Raw genomic sequence first — 16795 nt, forward strand, 5'->3', positions numbered from 1 at the left:
TCTGTCATCCAGAGCAGTGATCGCTGTCATGTGTGTTGTAGCCCCTCCCCCCACAGTTAGCATCACTCCCTAGGACACACTTAACCCCTTCACTGCTAGTGTCATTTACTCAGTAATCAATGCATTTTTACAGCACTGATCGCTGTATAAATGACAATGGTCCCAAAAAATGTCTGATGTGTCTGCCATAATGTCTCGGTCCCGATAAAAATCGCAGCCATTACTAATAAAAAACAAAATTATAAATAAAAATGCCATAAAATTATCCCCTATTTTGTAGTCGCTATAACTTTTGTGCAAACCAATCGAGCTGCAGCACAGTGGCCAAGACTACAGCAGTTTAACAGGACAGTTTCCTCTCAGAACAGGCCTCGCCATGGTTGACCAAAGAAGTTGAGTGCATGTGCTCAGCGTCATATCCAGAGTTTGTCTTGTGAAATAGACGTATGAGTGCTGCCATCATTGCTGCAGAGGTTGAAGGGGTGGAGGATCAGCCTGTCAGTGCTCAGACCATACGCCTGTCAGGGCTGGGCTCAGCCTTTCCTGATCAGAGCAGGCTGCTCAGCTGCCAGTTAATTGCCAGCTCCAATCTTTGCACAGTGAATCACCTGATAATGATATCCTGCTTGTCAAGTCCTGATGGTTAATTAAGCTGTTCAGTCCAGATCCTCTCTGCCTTCGCCTTGTTAAAGTGGTTCTGCACCTAAAAAAAATATATTAAAAGCCAGCAGCTACTAATATTGCAGCTGCTGACTTTTAATAAAATCACACTTACCTGTCCCAGGGTCCAGCGATGTCGGCGGCAGATGACGAGCCACCACCGCCATCCTCTGTCAGGGAATCGGGAAGTGAAGCATGGCGGCTTCACTGCCCGGTTCCCTACTGCGCATGCGCGAGTCACGCTGCGCGTCTCTTCAGATCTCCCACTGTGTCCTGGGAACTGTGTGTTTGCCAGAACACAACGGGGGGGGGGCGTCTGCGGGGGTCTGCGGCGGTCTGCCCGGAAGTGGGTGCAGATACCTGGATTATCCAGTTAACTGCACCCCCCTCCCCCCTGAAAGGTGCCGATTGTGGCACCGGAGGGGGGGAGGGATCAGATTAGCGGAACTTCCCCTTTAGGGTGAAGAACCGCTTTAACACATCCAGAGACTCTCTCCTGTGTACCTGTTAAAGACTTGCTTGGCTGATGTCCCTTCTGGTTCCTGATCCTGCTGGCTGTTTCACTATGCTGATTCTCCGGTTTTCTGATTTCCTGGCCTGTCCTGATGTAAGCTGATCCCCGATGTCCTGGTTTGTCTGACTATCCGTTTTCCGGTTACTGAACTCTGGCTATGTTTTCAGTACATTTATTCTGTTTACCGTTTACTATTATCATCAAACAAGTGTGATTTTTACTGGACTTCTGTCTCGGTCTGATTCATGGTTTCTGACAGTAGGCGAAGGCCATAAATTCAGAAGATGCAGTCAATTCACTTGTTGGAAATATTTTTTCCAAATTGGATGAGCAGGATCACCACATGGATCAGTTTGCCATAGTGTTACAGACGCTCCTGAATTGCACGTCTCACCTGGAATCTCCCACTGTGGCTGCCTCGGTACAACCCGTGTTGCAGGCCATCCTTGCTGCTGCTCCAGTCTCTGTGCAGGCACCTGCCTCGAGTATTACCTCTATAAGAGGTATGTCTGGTTCAGCTCTGCTTCCCCAGCGATTTGGGGGTCATCCAGTTCAATCCAGAGGATTTCTTAACCAGGTTGAGATAAGACAAAAACAGAACACTCCGTAGCTCAACTCACCAACCAGTCTGCCAACTGACCAAATTAACCTGTCTGCGTTAAAAACAGGGGTTTAGTTAGCACACATTTGCAAACACATGCATAAGCTGCAAGGCCTCTTCACGGCACTTTGTGTATTGCTTGCAGTCTTAACGCTACTGAATTTATAAGCGTCTCCACAATAGAAGCACATGCATTAAATGGATAGATGAGAGGCAGATGGGCCTGGAGGCAGCCCAATCCCCCTTAAAGGAAAAGGAGCACACTGGACACCCAGCAATAGCACAGTGGCAACAAAGAGATGCTTTCTGAGGGAGCCGTGGCCTGGGCAAACCCTCTATGGGAGACGCAAAAACCCATTGTCCTGAGTTACCCAGAGTTTGTGGCTTTATTTAAAAGGGTATTTGACGTTCCCGCATGCTCTGCTTCTGCTGCCAAATGCCTCATGTCGATCAAACAGAGTACCAGAACTGGTGCCGATTACGCCATTAAATGATGTACTCTGGCAGCAGAGGTTGCTTGGAACAATGAGGCCCTCCTGGCTGCTTTTTCTCATGGTCTCTCGCATACCATCAAAGATGAGATAGCAGCCCGAGATCTACCCACTGAGCTGGAGAGGTTGATCATGTTTATCATCCTCATTGACTCCAGACTCAGAGAAAGACTCTTTTAAGGAGCTCTTGTGGAAGCCTCCTGTACATTTGTCTCCGAGGCCTTGCCTCCCTCACCTCCCACTGGTACTGAGTCGGTCAGTGAAAGTTGGGCACTTGGGCTTCACATGTCTCTCTGCGGATGAGAGAACCTTTAGGAAGAGGGAGAAATTGTGCCTTTATTGTGGCCAGGCAGGTCGCTTTTTGAAGTCTTGCCCTACCTGTCCTGGGAACGCTCGAACCTTGAGGTCCCGTAGTGGACAGACCTTAGGTGGAATTTTTCTTCCCCAGTTATCCAGAAGGATAAGCCCCTGAACCCGGTTATCCTTTCTTGGTCTAAGTCATCCATTGAGATACAGGCTCTAATTGACTCTGGGGCTGCAGGCCTGTTCATTGATGCTGCCTTTGTATCTTAGCACTTGATTCCACTGCAGCTTCGTGCCACTCCACTTGCCATTGAGACTCTTGATGGGAGACCTGCCCATGTGACTCATGAGACTGTTCCATTGCCCATGGCCATAGGGGCTCTTCACAATGAGATACTCCAATTCCAGTCATTCCCTCACCTAAGTTTTCGGTGGATATTGCTTATCCTTGGTTACAGAGGCACAAACCCTCTTTTGATTGGTTTTGTGCTGAGGTTCTTTCCTGGTTGCCACAATGCAGCAAGACATGTTTTCAGAAGGTGGCTAAGGTCCTGTGCACCTCTTCACTCTCCTCCCTACTGGAGGAGTACTGCGATTTTAGCGGTGTCTTTGACAAAGGTTAAGCCGGTAGTTTGCCTCCACACTGGTCATACGATTGTACAATTGACCTTCAACCTGGTGCCATACCCTCTCATGGCCAGGTTTACCCTCTGTCGGTCTCGGAGGATAAGGCCATGGAGGAGTATGTTGCAGATGCACTTTCTCGAGGACTCATCTGCAAATCCTCGTCTCCTGCCTGTGCTGGTTTCTTCTTTGTGAAGATGAGTGCTGAACTGAGACCTTGTATTGATTATAAGGGTCTCAATCATCTCACAATTAAGAATGCTTATCTAATTCCATTGATTACGGATCAAGGGAGCAATGTTTTTCACAAAGCTTGATTTGAGAGTGGCATACAATCTCGTGAGGATTAAGGAGGGCGACGAATGGAAAACTGAGTTTAATGCCAGAACAGGCCATTATGAGTACTACGTAATGCCATTTGGCCTTTGCAATGCCCTGTCAGTTTTCCAGGAATTTATCAACGATGTCCTCCAAGATTTGTTGCAGCTATTTGTGGTGGTTTATCTCAACGATATCCTCATATTTTCCAAGTCCCTAGAGAGCCAACACATAGATGTCTTTCGTGTGCTTCAGAGAAGACAATCTCTATGTCATTTCCACTGCTAGTTTTTTGATGGACCCAGATAAATTTTCAGCAGTCCTACAGTGGCCACAACCCATGGGTATACGTCATCTGCAACATTTTCTTGGCTTTGCCAATTATTATCAGAAGTTTATTCATAACTTCTCGTCCCTGGTCAAACCCCTGACTGATATGACCAGAAAGGACGATAACCCACAAAGTTGGTCTTCGGACTCCGTTAAGGCCTTTGAGAGTCTCAAGACTACCTTTATTTCTGCTCCTGTGTTGGCACATCCTGATCCTATGTTACCCTTTATCCTTGAGGTTGATGCTTCTGAGACTAGACTTGGTGCCCTTCTGTCTCAACGTCCTACCTCTGAGAGCACTATGCATCCTTGTGGCTACTTTTCCAAGAAACTGTCGCCTGTGGAATGCAATTATGAGGTTGGGGACAAAGAGTTGTTAGCGATAATTTTAGCCCTTAAGGAATGGAGGCATCTCCTCAAAGGTACCACTGTGCCGGTTCTCATTCTTACTGACCATAAGAATCTCACATTCTTATCTGAGGCTAAATGCCTCTCACATAAGGGTGGGCTCTTTTCTTGTCAAGCTTCAGTTACATAGTCTCATTCTTACCTGGTACTATGTAAAGGGCTGATGCTTTGTCGCAACAGTTTTCCTCCACTTCCAATTTTGAATTGGTTCTTGTTCCAATGATTCCTTCTGATCGTATTCTGGTTACCATTTGCACCAATCTTACCTTCACTTTGGGTGGCAAAATTCCCACATCTAAGCAACTGGCTTCCATTTTTGCTCAGGAGATCTTTCACTTACATGGGCTACCCAAGCTGACCATCTCGGACAGAGATATTCATTTTGTGGTTCTGGTGAGCCTTTTGTGCACAGTTGGGAATTTAGATTTCTTTCTCCTCTGCGTATCACCCGCAGTCTAATGGGGGCCACAGAATAAGCCAACCAGTCCTTGGAGCAGTTTCTACGTTGCTATATTTCTGACCATCATAACAACTGGTCAGACCTCTTACCTTGGGCGGAGTTTTCTGACAATAGTGCCTTGAATTCTGCTTCTTGATTGTCCCCGTTTATGGCGAATTATGGTTTTCAACCTTCCAAAATGTTAGAGGAGTTTTTAAACTAGGCGACGAGGGGTAGGGTCCATAGATAGAGATACTCAGAGTGGAACATATTCCAGAGGGTAGTATTGGGGGCATTAGTGATAGGTTGACCAAACTACATAAACCCAAGGTAAATGTAGTAGCAAGTCCTAGTTGCAATCTCAGAACACCTAATAAAAGCATAACATGCGACTGGTCTAATCTATGTGGCATGTTCACCAATACAAGGAGCCTGGCGGACAAGATGGGTGAACTAGAGATACTGTTGTTAGAGGAGGATTTGGATTTTGTGGGAATTTCAGAGACCTGGTTCAACAGCTCTCATGATTGGCTGACAACCATTCAAGGGTATACCCTTTATCACAAGGATAAAGAGGGTAAAAAACGGGGAGGAGTATGCCTATATATCAAGAATAATGTACAAGTGAATGTGAGAGATGACATCATTAAGGGAGCTGGGGAGGAGGTGGAATCCTTATGGGTAGAGCTCCAAAGGGATTAAGCTAAGGGGAAAATAATACTGGGAGTATGCTATAAGCCCCCTAATCTGAGGGAGGAAGGGGAGAAGGATTTCCTATCACAAATTGGAGTAGCAGCAAGGATGGGAAGTGTTATCATAATGGGCGATTTTAATTATCCAGACATAAACTGGGCGGAGGGTACCACGCATTCATCTAAGGCTCGCCAGGTCCTAAATGTCTTGCAGGACAATTTTATGGGTCAGATGGTAGACGTACCAACTAGAAATAAAGCGTTGCTGGAATTACTGATTACCAACAATGCAGACCTGATCACGGAGATGGATATACGGGGCAATTTAGGTAACAGTGATCACAGGTCAATTGGCTTCAGTATAAATCACATAAATAGGAAACATAAGGGGAATACAAAGACACTGACTTTCAAAAGAGCCAACTTCCCTAAACTACGAACCTTGCTAAAAGGCATAAATTTGGATAAAATCTTAGGAACAAAGAACACAGAGGAGAGATGGGTTTGCTTTAAGAGCATATTAAATAAGGGCATTAGCCAATGCATCCCATTGGGTAATACATTTAAAAGAGCGAGCAAAGGTCCTGGATGGCTTAACTCGAATGTGAAAATGCATATAAAATTAAAGGAGAAGGCCTTCAAAAAATACAAGGTTGAGGGATCATCCTCAGCATTCAGACTTTATAAAGAATGCAATAAGAAATGTAAGGGTGCAATGATGGCTAAGATAGGACATGAAAGACACATAGCGGAGGAGAGCAAAAAAAATCCCAAGAAATTCTTTACGTTTGTAAACAGTAGAAAAGGGAGGACAGACCATATTGGCCCCATAAAGAATGAGGAAGGACATCTGGTTACAAAGGATGGGGAGATGGCGAGGGTATTGAATTTATTCTTTTCAGTCTTCATGAGAGAATCGGGGGGCTAACCAAAACTGCAGTGTTTATCCTCATGACACATCACAGGAAACACCTCCATGATTACCAGAGAACAGAATTAAAATTAGACTTGGGAAACTTAATATTAATAAATCACCGGGACCAGATGGCTTGCACCCGAGAGTACTTAGGGAACTCAGTCAAGTAATTGCTAGACCTGTTCCTAATTTTTACTGACAGTCTACTGACTGGAATGGTAGCAGCTGATGTAGCACCAATATTTAAAAAGGGCCCAAAATACATCCCTGGGAATTACAGACCAGATAGCCTAACATCAATAGTATGCAACTCTTGGAGGGGATGACAAGGGATTATATACAAGATTTTAGTAATGAAAACGGTATCATTAGCAGTAATCAGCATGGATTCATGAAGAATTGTTCTGGCCAAACCAATCTATTAACCTTCTATGAGGAGGTGAGTTGCCATCTAGATAAAGGAAGGCCCATAGATGTGGTGTATCTGGATTTTGAAAAAGCATTTGACACAGTTCCCCATAAATATTTACTGTAAGAAATAAGGTCCGTTGGCATGGACCATAGGGTGAGTACATGGATTGAAAATTGGCTTCAAGGGCGAGTTCAGAGGGTGGTGATAAATGGGACGTACTTGGAATGGTCAGGGGTGGGTAGTGGGGTCCCCCAGGGTTCTGTGCTGGGACCAATCCTGTTTAATTTGTTCATAAACTACCTGAAGGATGGGGTAAACAGTTCAATCTCTGTATTTGTGGACGATACCAAGCTAAGCAGGGCAATAACTTCTCCTCAGGATGTGGAAAATATGAATGCAATCTATACATTCAGGGGAGAACCTGTGGGGGACTCTAGGGTGGAAAAGGACCTGGCGGTCCTAGTAGATGATAGGCTCAGCAATGGCATGCAATGCCAAGCTGCTGCTAACAAAGAACAGAATATTGGCATGCATTAAAAAGGGAATTAATTCCAGAGATAAAATGATAATTCTCACGTTTTACAAGACTCTGGCAAGGCCACACCTAGAGTATGCTGTCCAGTTTTGGGCACCAGTCCTCAGGAAGGATGTACTGCAAATTGAGCGCGTACAAAGAAGGGCAACAAAGATGATAAAGGGTCTGGAGAATATTAGTTATGAGGAAAGGTTGCGAGCACTGAACTTATTCTCTCTGGACAAGAGAAGCTTGAGAGGGGATATGATTTCAATTTACAAATACCGTATTGGTGACCCCACAATAGGGATAAAATGTTTTCGTGGAAGGGAGTTTAAAGCCGCGTACACACGGGGCGGACTGTCTGGCCAACTTAGTCCGTCAGACAATCCGACGGACAGTCCGTCATACTTTCGAATGAACGGACATGACCACACACACCACTTTTTGAGCGGACTAATACGGCGTACTAAGTCCGCCATACTATCCGCCCTACTTTTGAAATGAACGGACTCGCCCACACACGCGGAGGAAAGTCCGCTCATTTCGAGCGCGTCTCCAGGTAGGCGGGGCCCGCGAAGGAGACGTCGCTGGCCCCGCCGCCTGGTATGGACTTAAAGGGGAACCCCAACGCCGAAAAAAATCGGCGTGGGGTTCCCCCCCAAGTCCACAACAGACCCTTGTCTGAGCACGCTACCCGGCCGGCCAGGAAAGGGGGGCGAGCGAGCGCCCTCCCTCCTGAGCCGTACCAGGCCGCGTGCCCTCAACATGGGGGGTGCCTTGGGGAAGGGGGGGCCGCGCGCCCCCCCACCCCAAAGCACCTTGTCCCCATTGTCCCCTGATGCATTTGTTCATCACAGCATTCCTGCATTTGAGGAGCATCTCCGTGGTCTTCGTTCCACTTGGGCACAAGTCCAGGAGGCTTTGCGACATGCCAAAGTACATACTCCATGCTGACCACAGATGCCTGCCTGTGCCTTCGTCCCAGGTTGGGGACAGGGTCTGACTGTCATCTTGCAACCTCCGACTTCATGTTCCCTCACTGAAGTTAGCACCACAGTTTATTGGGCCTTTCCATATTCTCCGCAGGATTAACCAGTGGCTTACGCTTTAGAACTTCGTTCTAATATGCGTATCTCAAATGTGTTCCATGTCTCCATATAAAAACCTTTGGTTTGCAACCACTTTACAATCTCTGTGCCATGTCCTCACCCAGTACAGATTGAGAACCATGAGGAATATGAAGTACAGTCCATTGTTGACTCCCATAGGTTCCGTGGGTGCATACAGTACCTGGTACGTTGAAAAGGGTATGGTCTCGGAGGAACGCTCTTGGGTCTCATGCTTGGACGTACATGCCCCTTTCCTCCTCAGTGCTTTACATAGACATTTTGTCATGGTTATGCAGTAATCTTTCTCTGTTAGCTTACCTCTCGTCATGTGTTCAGACTAAGAGGCCAGCCACTCTCACCTGGCTGTTTTTATAACCTCTCCTCTAAGCATGGCTCCACCCCAGGTCCTATCAGGAAACCCTATATTAACCTGTGCACTGCAAGCCAGTGGTACTGATAAACCATTGTGTGTGTTTAGCTTCCTGGTTTCCTGCTTGCCGTGTGCTCTACGTTTGTCTCTGTTACCGACCTTGGCATGTTCTCGACTATTTTTGTCTGCTTGTGACCTTGACCTATTGGCGTGTCGCCGACTATCCCTGTTAGCCTGTGACCCTGATCCTTTGGTGTGTCCTCTGTTGTTCCTGTCTGCTAGTTGCCCTGACCTCTGCCTTATCCCTTACTATAATTGTTGTTCCAGCCTGCTGCTTCCTTCTCCTGTAATCTACCGTGAGCATGAGCTGTGAGACCCTGGGGGCCACGACCTGGAGCCAGACTGCAGCGCAGTCCATCCTCACCACTAGAAGCTCTGGTGAACACCTGCTGGCTCTTAGGCCCCACGCCCTGGGGAATCTATGCTCTAGCTGCCTCTTGGAGGTGTGTTAATGATCCAGTAGACCTGCTTCCTGAACCTCCCAGGGTTCAATCCACAGCAGTCAGTCCTAGGGTCCACTACCTTAGCAGTGTACTCCTGACTCCTACGGAGTGCATCTGTCACCTGGTCTCAGGTGACCTGACACATTTCCCTTCAAACTGGTGGTTCAAGTCCTGCCTTTGCCTTGTCAACACATCCAGAGACTCTCTCCTGTGCACCTGGTAAAGACTTGCTTGGCTGACATCCCTTCTGGTTCCTGATCCTGCTTGCTGTTCCACTATGCTGATTCTCCAGTTATCTGATTTCCTAGCTTGTCCTGAAGTACGCTGATCCCTGGCTCCCTTATGTTCTGGCTTGTCTGTTTCAGGTATCTGAACTCTGGCTATGTTTTGACTACATTTACTCTGTTTACCTTTTGCTATTATCATTATTAAACAAGTGTGATCTTTACTGCACGTCTGTACTAGTATGATTCATGGTTTCTGACAACGCCGCACACTGCATGAAATTGGTCTGCATGGCTGTCTTCCCAGAAGGAAGCCTCATCTAAAGATTATGCACAAGAAAGCCTGCAAACAGTTTGCTGAAGACAAGCAGACTAAGGACATGGATTACTGGAACCATGTCCTGTGATCTGATGAGACCAAGATAAACTTATTTGGTTCAGATGGTGTCAAGCATGTGTGTGACGGCAACCAGGTGAGGAGTACAAAGACAAGTGTGTTTTGCCTACAGTCAAGCATATTGGTGGAAGTGCACTGGTGTGGGGTAACATGAGTGCTGGCCAGCTTGATTTGTGTAAAAACTCCCCCTCCTAGAGTGAGTAATTTGTGAAAACAGTATGATGTACGACTTTAAATTCTCTCCTCTCTCCCCTGCTTCTATTCCAAGGTAATAATATATATATATATATATATATATATATATATATATATATATATATATATATATATACATATATATATATATATATATATATATATATATATACATATATATATATATATATATATATATATATATATATATACATATATATATATATATATATATATATATACACACACACACACACATACATATATATATATATATATATAGATATAATATAAGAAAAATACACACACGCTATATATATATATATATATATATATATATATAAAATATATATATAGCCAATAATTTGTGCAGAGCTTTACAAGATGATGGCAGACAGTCCAGTTACTATACAATTCTTTGTAAGAGAAATCAAAGAAAATCTAAAAGTGTTATGGACCATTACTCATCATACACTTCATTCTTTCCTTAATCCAGTCACAAATAGTTATGTACTTTTATTTCCTTTTTCACCTTAACTTATGCTCTTTCCAGGAAAGCTACCGCGCTTGAAAATAAAAGTCACTGCCCAGATTTCCTCAATTACGTTTAAAGCCATCCTAAAACAGAGTAAAAAACTGAAAGTCTCGAAGAAGAAAAGGAAGAAGGTAATTGGCACTACTTTATATTGGTGTATACATGTGATTTAAATGTCTGGACTCTTTAAGTGTTACTAAAGGAGCCTGCATTCATTCTATCTGGTCTCCCACAGTACACAGAACATGGAAATTGAATTATTTCAGTAAATATAAACTGCTAAATACAATTTCTCATCAGCAGTATATAGTAATCTTGTGACTTCTATCAGTGTCTGCTTAAAGCTTGTAGGAGGATTTTTTCATTCTACTCTGACTGTCCTATGAGGCTGTGGGACCCCTGACCCCCTGTGCTGATTGGCCCTGTGCTAATCACATGCACCCTCCTAAGAAAAAAAAAAACTTTCTAGCAACACACACCAAACTGAGCATGTGCAGAGTGACTCCAAATACACATTTTACTCTTGTTGGTTTAGTAACACTTTATCTTAAATGCTTAATTAATAACTTTGTCTTGCCATAAAATGCTTGACATTAAAATAAAAATAAAACCTATACGGTTGAGCTATAAATTCCAATTGTTCTAGGCTCCACTCCTGGTTCTGCTGCTTGGTGGGGATACGGGAATAGCAAAAGTGTCTCAACAGAATTATAAATCCTTTGGTTGATAACACAGATCACCTATGTGTATATCAGCTATATGTTTGGTTATTTGCCTAGAATCCAAAGCTACTCAGCTACCTATTCCTGTGAGACAACACTGAATAGCAGACAAAAGGACAGGTCCTACTGCCTTGCATTCAGTGATAAAGATGCATAGAAAATAATTGTATCTATATACCCACTATTTGACAAAAGCACCCGTACATTAGCTTACCAAAGTACAAATGATACTTATTCATGTCTGTTCATGTTGACATGTTCTATTCATGTTTATGTTACCTGATCATGCTGTCTGGCAAATATTCAGCCTAGGCATTCGAATTTCCTGCCCTAAGCTCTGGAAGGTTCTTCATAGAGGCAGGGGAACAATCAAATTCCCAGGCTGTGCAGCTATGTACAGACACGGGCAATCAATCTCAGCTCCGATGATTACAGAGCAAGCCAACAACTAAATTTGCCTAGCGTTCTATCCTAGGAGGGCTCTACATATGTTGGACCAGTGTCCATTTACAATTTGGCCACTCATAGAGCTATCCCGGGTCTGCTTGTGTCCGCCAGGCACAAAATGAATGGGTATGGATGTCAAAAACCTGACATCCATCCTGTTTGGCTTTGATTCAGCACGGGATCTGCATATGGATGTCCTGCTCCGAGACCCTGCTCAATGTGGAAGAGCCCCAAAATCAAATGCCACCTTCAGCCTTGCACAGTTGTACAGGCTCTTGTACTAAAATCACTTACTCTGATTTCGCTGCATGCTCACTCATTCCCTTCCTGGAGGACATCTAGCATCATCTAGTCTGTACTCCCCTCAGTTTTGCTCACCTACTTTGCTTTGTGTTTTAGATATCTGCACTATTTTTATTATTTTTGTTTCCATTTGAAAAATATCTACCTTATCATGTAGCACAGCTAAAGGATACAAGAACACATACTGTTGCTGAGCAATCCACATGCTTTGGCACACAGTCTGCTGAAACTGATGCAAAGTTACTATGAGCAGCTTTTCCAGGTCTTTGCATTTGGCTACCACTCTTCAAATAGCTTCCATGTTCAATATGCTGTTGAGACCCTTCCTCTACATTCAATGATAAATTACATTTCACTTTCTCTAGAGAAAAACAAAATGCTTGTTTTTCCCAAAGTAGCTAATTACATAGTTCTGTGTACTGATTTTCTTTTTAATCTCCTCTGTGTAAACATGGAGAACAGCTTGTACCCAATGAGAGACCTTGACTGTATTACTAAACAGCATATTGCTTGGAATGAGGGATGGACATCTGGCTGACCCCCTCTGTACTTTCAAAGTACTTTAAGGATTGGAAAATATTTTTTATTCCATTATCTTTTGTACCCAAAATTTGCAAATGCTTTAATGTACTGATAAACACAAGATGGGGAGCTGCCGATGAGAATTCACTATCTTATTGTCAATTGATTATTATTCTTGAAAGGTGCAAAAGCATGTGTGCTCGTACTGTATAAGGTGCTGATACATTTTGCAGCTATTACGAGCAACAGCTTTATATCAGGAAAACAACAGCAAATGGCTGGAAGACTAACCCAGTTGACATCTAAGCTCAGTCACACGGTGGTGTCTCTAAAACTGGCTACACATTATACAATTTTTATACAACTTTCCTTTAGATTTACCAAAACCATATAATATGAGGTCAAACCTAAACACTTTCAAATTGTATGCAATCAGGCAGGCCCTAGGTAAATCCAAAGGAAATCGAACAAAAATAATTGTATAATGTGTAGCCAGCTTTATAATTACAAGGTACAATGTATGCATGTGGATTGGGGGCACGTCTCAAATCAAAAGTTTACATTTCATAGCACATTTAAAAGAATGTATCTCTTTGCTGAAATTTTGCTAAAAAAAACTGACATTTTGACAGAATTTGCCTTTTTTTTTTTTTTTATCTATTGGAAGGGTGAAATTAAGATGGTTTTTGGTTTTTAAGGGCACAGTTAGTTTTTAATTGTTCCTGAGGGTTAAACAAGCTCATTTCAAATACCCGGGGCCTGTTTTTTCAAGCAAACAACTTTTTAGCTTGGAACATGACATTAAATATGATGGAACCCTAATCTTTATACAAGTGGACAATAAAATGTAAAACTGTGTAAACATTTTTATTTTTTTAATTGGGTAGTGTCTTATTCAAGAAAAGTGTTTCTTTCTTGGTGCACATCGAGTGCACATAGAAGGAAACACAATGGAAGCTGTTACTAACATGGCTGTGTTTAGAAACTATTTTCGGAAGTGTTACATCATGTTTCACTTCCATAACGAAAAGTCACACAGTACTCAAAGAATGACCATACACTAGTAAAATTTAAATTGAAAATTGTTCATTTCAGAACGTTAATTTGATTCTCTAATGCTGCATACACACGACCGGACTTTCCGGCAGACTATATCCGACAGAATCAGTCCGTCAGACAATCCGATTGTGTGTGGGCTAATCCGATCATTTTTCATTTAAAAAATCAGACGGACGTAGAAATAGAACATCTGTCCAACGGACTCAATTCCTATCAGGAAAACCGTTCGTCTGTAAGCTGGTCCGACAGATCAAATACGATGCAAGGGAAGCTATTGGCTACGGGCTATTGAACTTCCTTTTTTAGTCCCGTCTTACGTCATCACGTTCATGAATTCGAACAGACTTAGTCCGTTTGTGTGTGGCCAAGTCCGTTTGTTCGGAAGCCCATCGGGACTCCGCTGAAAAGTCTGTCGTGGAGACCATTGGACCTAGTCTGCCGAAATGTCCGGTCGTGTGTACGCGGCATAATGGTTAATGAGGTCAAATTGATCATTTTCATGGTAGTGATGAGAAAAATTTAAGGGGCAGGGTGGAAAAAATTTCTCAAACTAACAAACTTCTAACAGTGTATGTGGTTTTTGTTAAGAAAATTCCAATAATTCCACAATTCAAATGTTGGAAGCAAATTAAATTTTGTAGTACTTTCAAAACATGTCTCCGATGGCATTATTGACTGTTCTAATGAAATTTTTTGTACCAATGTTTGCACAAAAAGTTTATGGCCAGCTAAAGCTATGCCAGCCCTCTCTAAACTGGTTAAAATATATTTGATCAGGTAATAGTCATCCAAACTGTGAACTTGTTAGCATATAACTTAGCATACCTATACTCTGATATGAGCTGAATATGCGCTGACTTTTTCAATCCAGATTAGATTAGTTAAATCATATGTTTTCATTTTTATGTTCTTTACAGAAAAACTGAGAAATCATACTCTTCTGCACTGAATGGACACATCCATCTCTACATTTTAAAGCCTTCATCACCATATTCAGAAGATGACTGTTGCGCTAGTGACCGGTACATTCATTTGATTGGCGCAAATTTACAAAACTCAGAAAATCTGTGGCTTTTCCATGTTCACATTCCAGTACTGCTGATTGTTCTTGACAATAAGGTATTTATAACTGCTTCCCGACCACTGTGCGCCGATGTACATAGGCAGAATGGCACAGGTGAGCATAAGGGCGTATCTGTACGTCCCTTCATAATCCGCAGGCAGCACTGTGACATGCCCACGGGTCCTGTGGGCAACGAGGAGAAGAAGAATGGGGAAATGTAAACAAGGTATCTCCTTGTTCTGCCTGGTGATATGACAGGGATCTACCGCTCCCTGTTATCGGGAGCAGTGATCTCTGTCATGTCCTAGGTATCCCATCCATCCTACTGTTAGAACACACTGAGGGAACACATTTAACTCCTTGATCACCCTCTAGCGTTTAACCCCTTCGCTGCCAGTGACATTTACACAGTAATCAGTGTCTATTTTTAGCTCTGATCGCTGTAAAAATTTCAATGGTCCTAAAAAAGTGTCAAAAGGGTCCGATCTGTCTGCTGCAATGTCACAGTCCCAATAAAAATCGCAAATCACCGCCATTACTAATAAAAAAACAAATTATAATAAAAATGCCATAAATCTATCCCCTATTTTGTAGATGTTATAACTTTTACGCAAACCCATCAATATATGCTTATTGCGACAGTTCTTTACCACAAGTATGTAGAAGAATACATATTGGCCTGAACTGAGAAAGACATTTTTTTTAGATATATTTTTTGGGGATATTTATTATAGCAAAAAGTTAAAATATTGCTTTTTTTTCCAAATTGTCAGTCTTTTTTTGTTTATAGCACAAAAAATAAAAACAGCAGAGGTGATCAAATACCACCAAAAGGAAGCTCTATTTGTAGGGAAAAAAGGACGTCAACTTTGTTTGGGTACAATGTCGCACGGCCACGCAATTGTCAGTTAAAGCAACGCTGTGCCGAATCGCAAAAAATGCTCTGGTCATTAAGGGGGTAAAAGTGGATAAGAGGGCCACAGAGGAAATTGCCCCACCCCCCCCCCCCCCCCGCCAGAAGGGGCCACAGACTTCCTTTATAAAAAAATTAAACGTATTTTCCCTCGCAAATTCAGTAGTGCGTTCATTGAGGACATTTTCCACTTTGCAGCCTTTCCCAAGCTCAGTCTTATCAATCTTCCTATTGCACACCTTCCAGAAAACAAAGCTCATCAGTAATGGGTGCTGCAGCGATTACCAGCTGGATACTGGAAACACAAAAACCAATGTACATATTTTCCAGCACACCAGGAATCTTCAGTTACCATCCAAAGGTTTTTATTGCAGATAGATCACATCACAAAGACAAGTGCAATGTTTCAGAGCCACGCAGGACCCCTTCATCAGGCAAACTCAGGTCATGTCTCACTCCATCTCAACAATGTTAAAGATTTTGCAGATGCTAAGTGCAGGAAGAAAGATTTTTTGTAAATATTATAGTGTGATGCATAACTGTGATGTATGACTTCCCAGTTCCAATTACCTGTGTAATGTGTATTCTTAAAGTCAATAAAATGTCTTTTTGGGGACCTAACTTTTATTTGTCACATAATTAAATTTCTTTGTTGAGGGCTCTCAAACTTGAAGTGCCCTGGGTCCCCCCCAAGGTCTAAATCCGGCACTGATTCTACCTGCTTTTCAGTAACAGCATTGTTAAACTTGAACATTTTGCATAATTTCCAACAAAACACAGTTGTATCCACCATAGCTACACATAAGCCCCTGTACACACGGTTGGAGATTTCCACAACCAAATCCGTCGGATTTTGCCTGTCGGATTTTGTCCGTCGGATCTTGTCCGAAACTGTTGCATACACACGGTCGGACAAAGTTGGCGAAAAATCCGATCTTTCAGAACGTGATGACGTAATTTCGTTACGATGGGACTACATTCAGTCTAATAGCCAATAGCTTTGATGTAGGAATTTGATCTGAGCATGCGTGGCACTTGGTCCGATCAAAATTCTCTACACATGATTGGAGTATGTCCGATCGGCCCAGTTGGTCGGGAAATATTTCCAACATGTTGGAAAATTGGGTCCGGCGGATATTCCGACGGAATCAGTCCGATGCATACCACACACAGTCGGATTATCCGACGACACGGTCCGATAGGACACA

General features: G+C 43.1%; 1 protein-coding gene across 1 annotated transcript in view; it reads left to right on the forward strand.

Moving 5' to 3' along the window:
- The window catches only part of LOC143988747 (uncharacterized), a 78460-nt gene extending 62252 nt beyond the window's left edge, over positions 1-16208 (forward strand). Inside the window, exons 10-11 of the mRNA XM_077488571.1 lie at positions 10577-10689; positions 14529-16208. Of these exons, the coding sequence (XP_077344697.1) occupies positions 10577-10689; positions 14529-14537 (122 nt within the window). The 3' untranslated portion in view covers positions 14538-16208. The remainder of the gene's footprint in view (positions 1-10576; positions 10690-14528) is intronic.
- Positions 16209-16795: the final 587 nt, after the last annotated feature.

The sequence above is a fragment of the Lithobates pipiens genome, unplaced genomic scaffold (genome assembly GCF_037356315.1).
Source record: "Lithobates pipiens isolate NorthernLeopardFrog02 unplaced genomic scaffold, aLitPip1_a1.2 Scaffold_18, whole genome shotgun sequence".
Classification (NCBI taxonomy): Eukaryota; Metazoa; Chordata; class Amphibia; order Anura; family Ranidae; genus Lithobates; species Lithobates pipiens.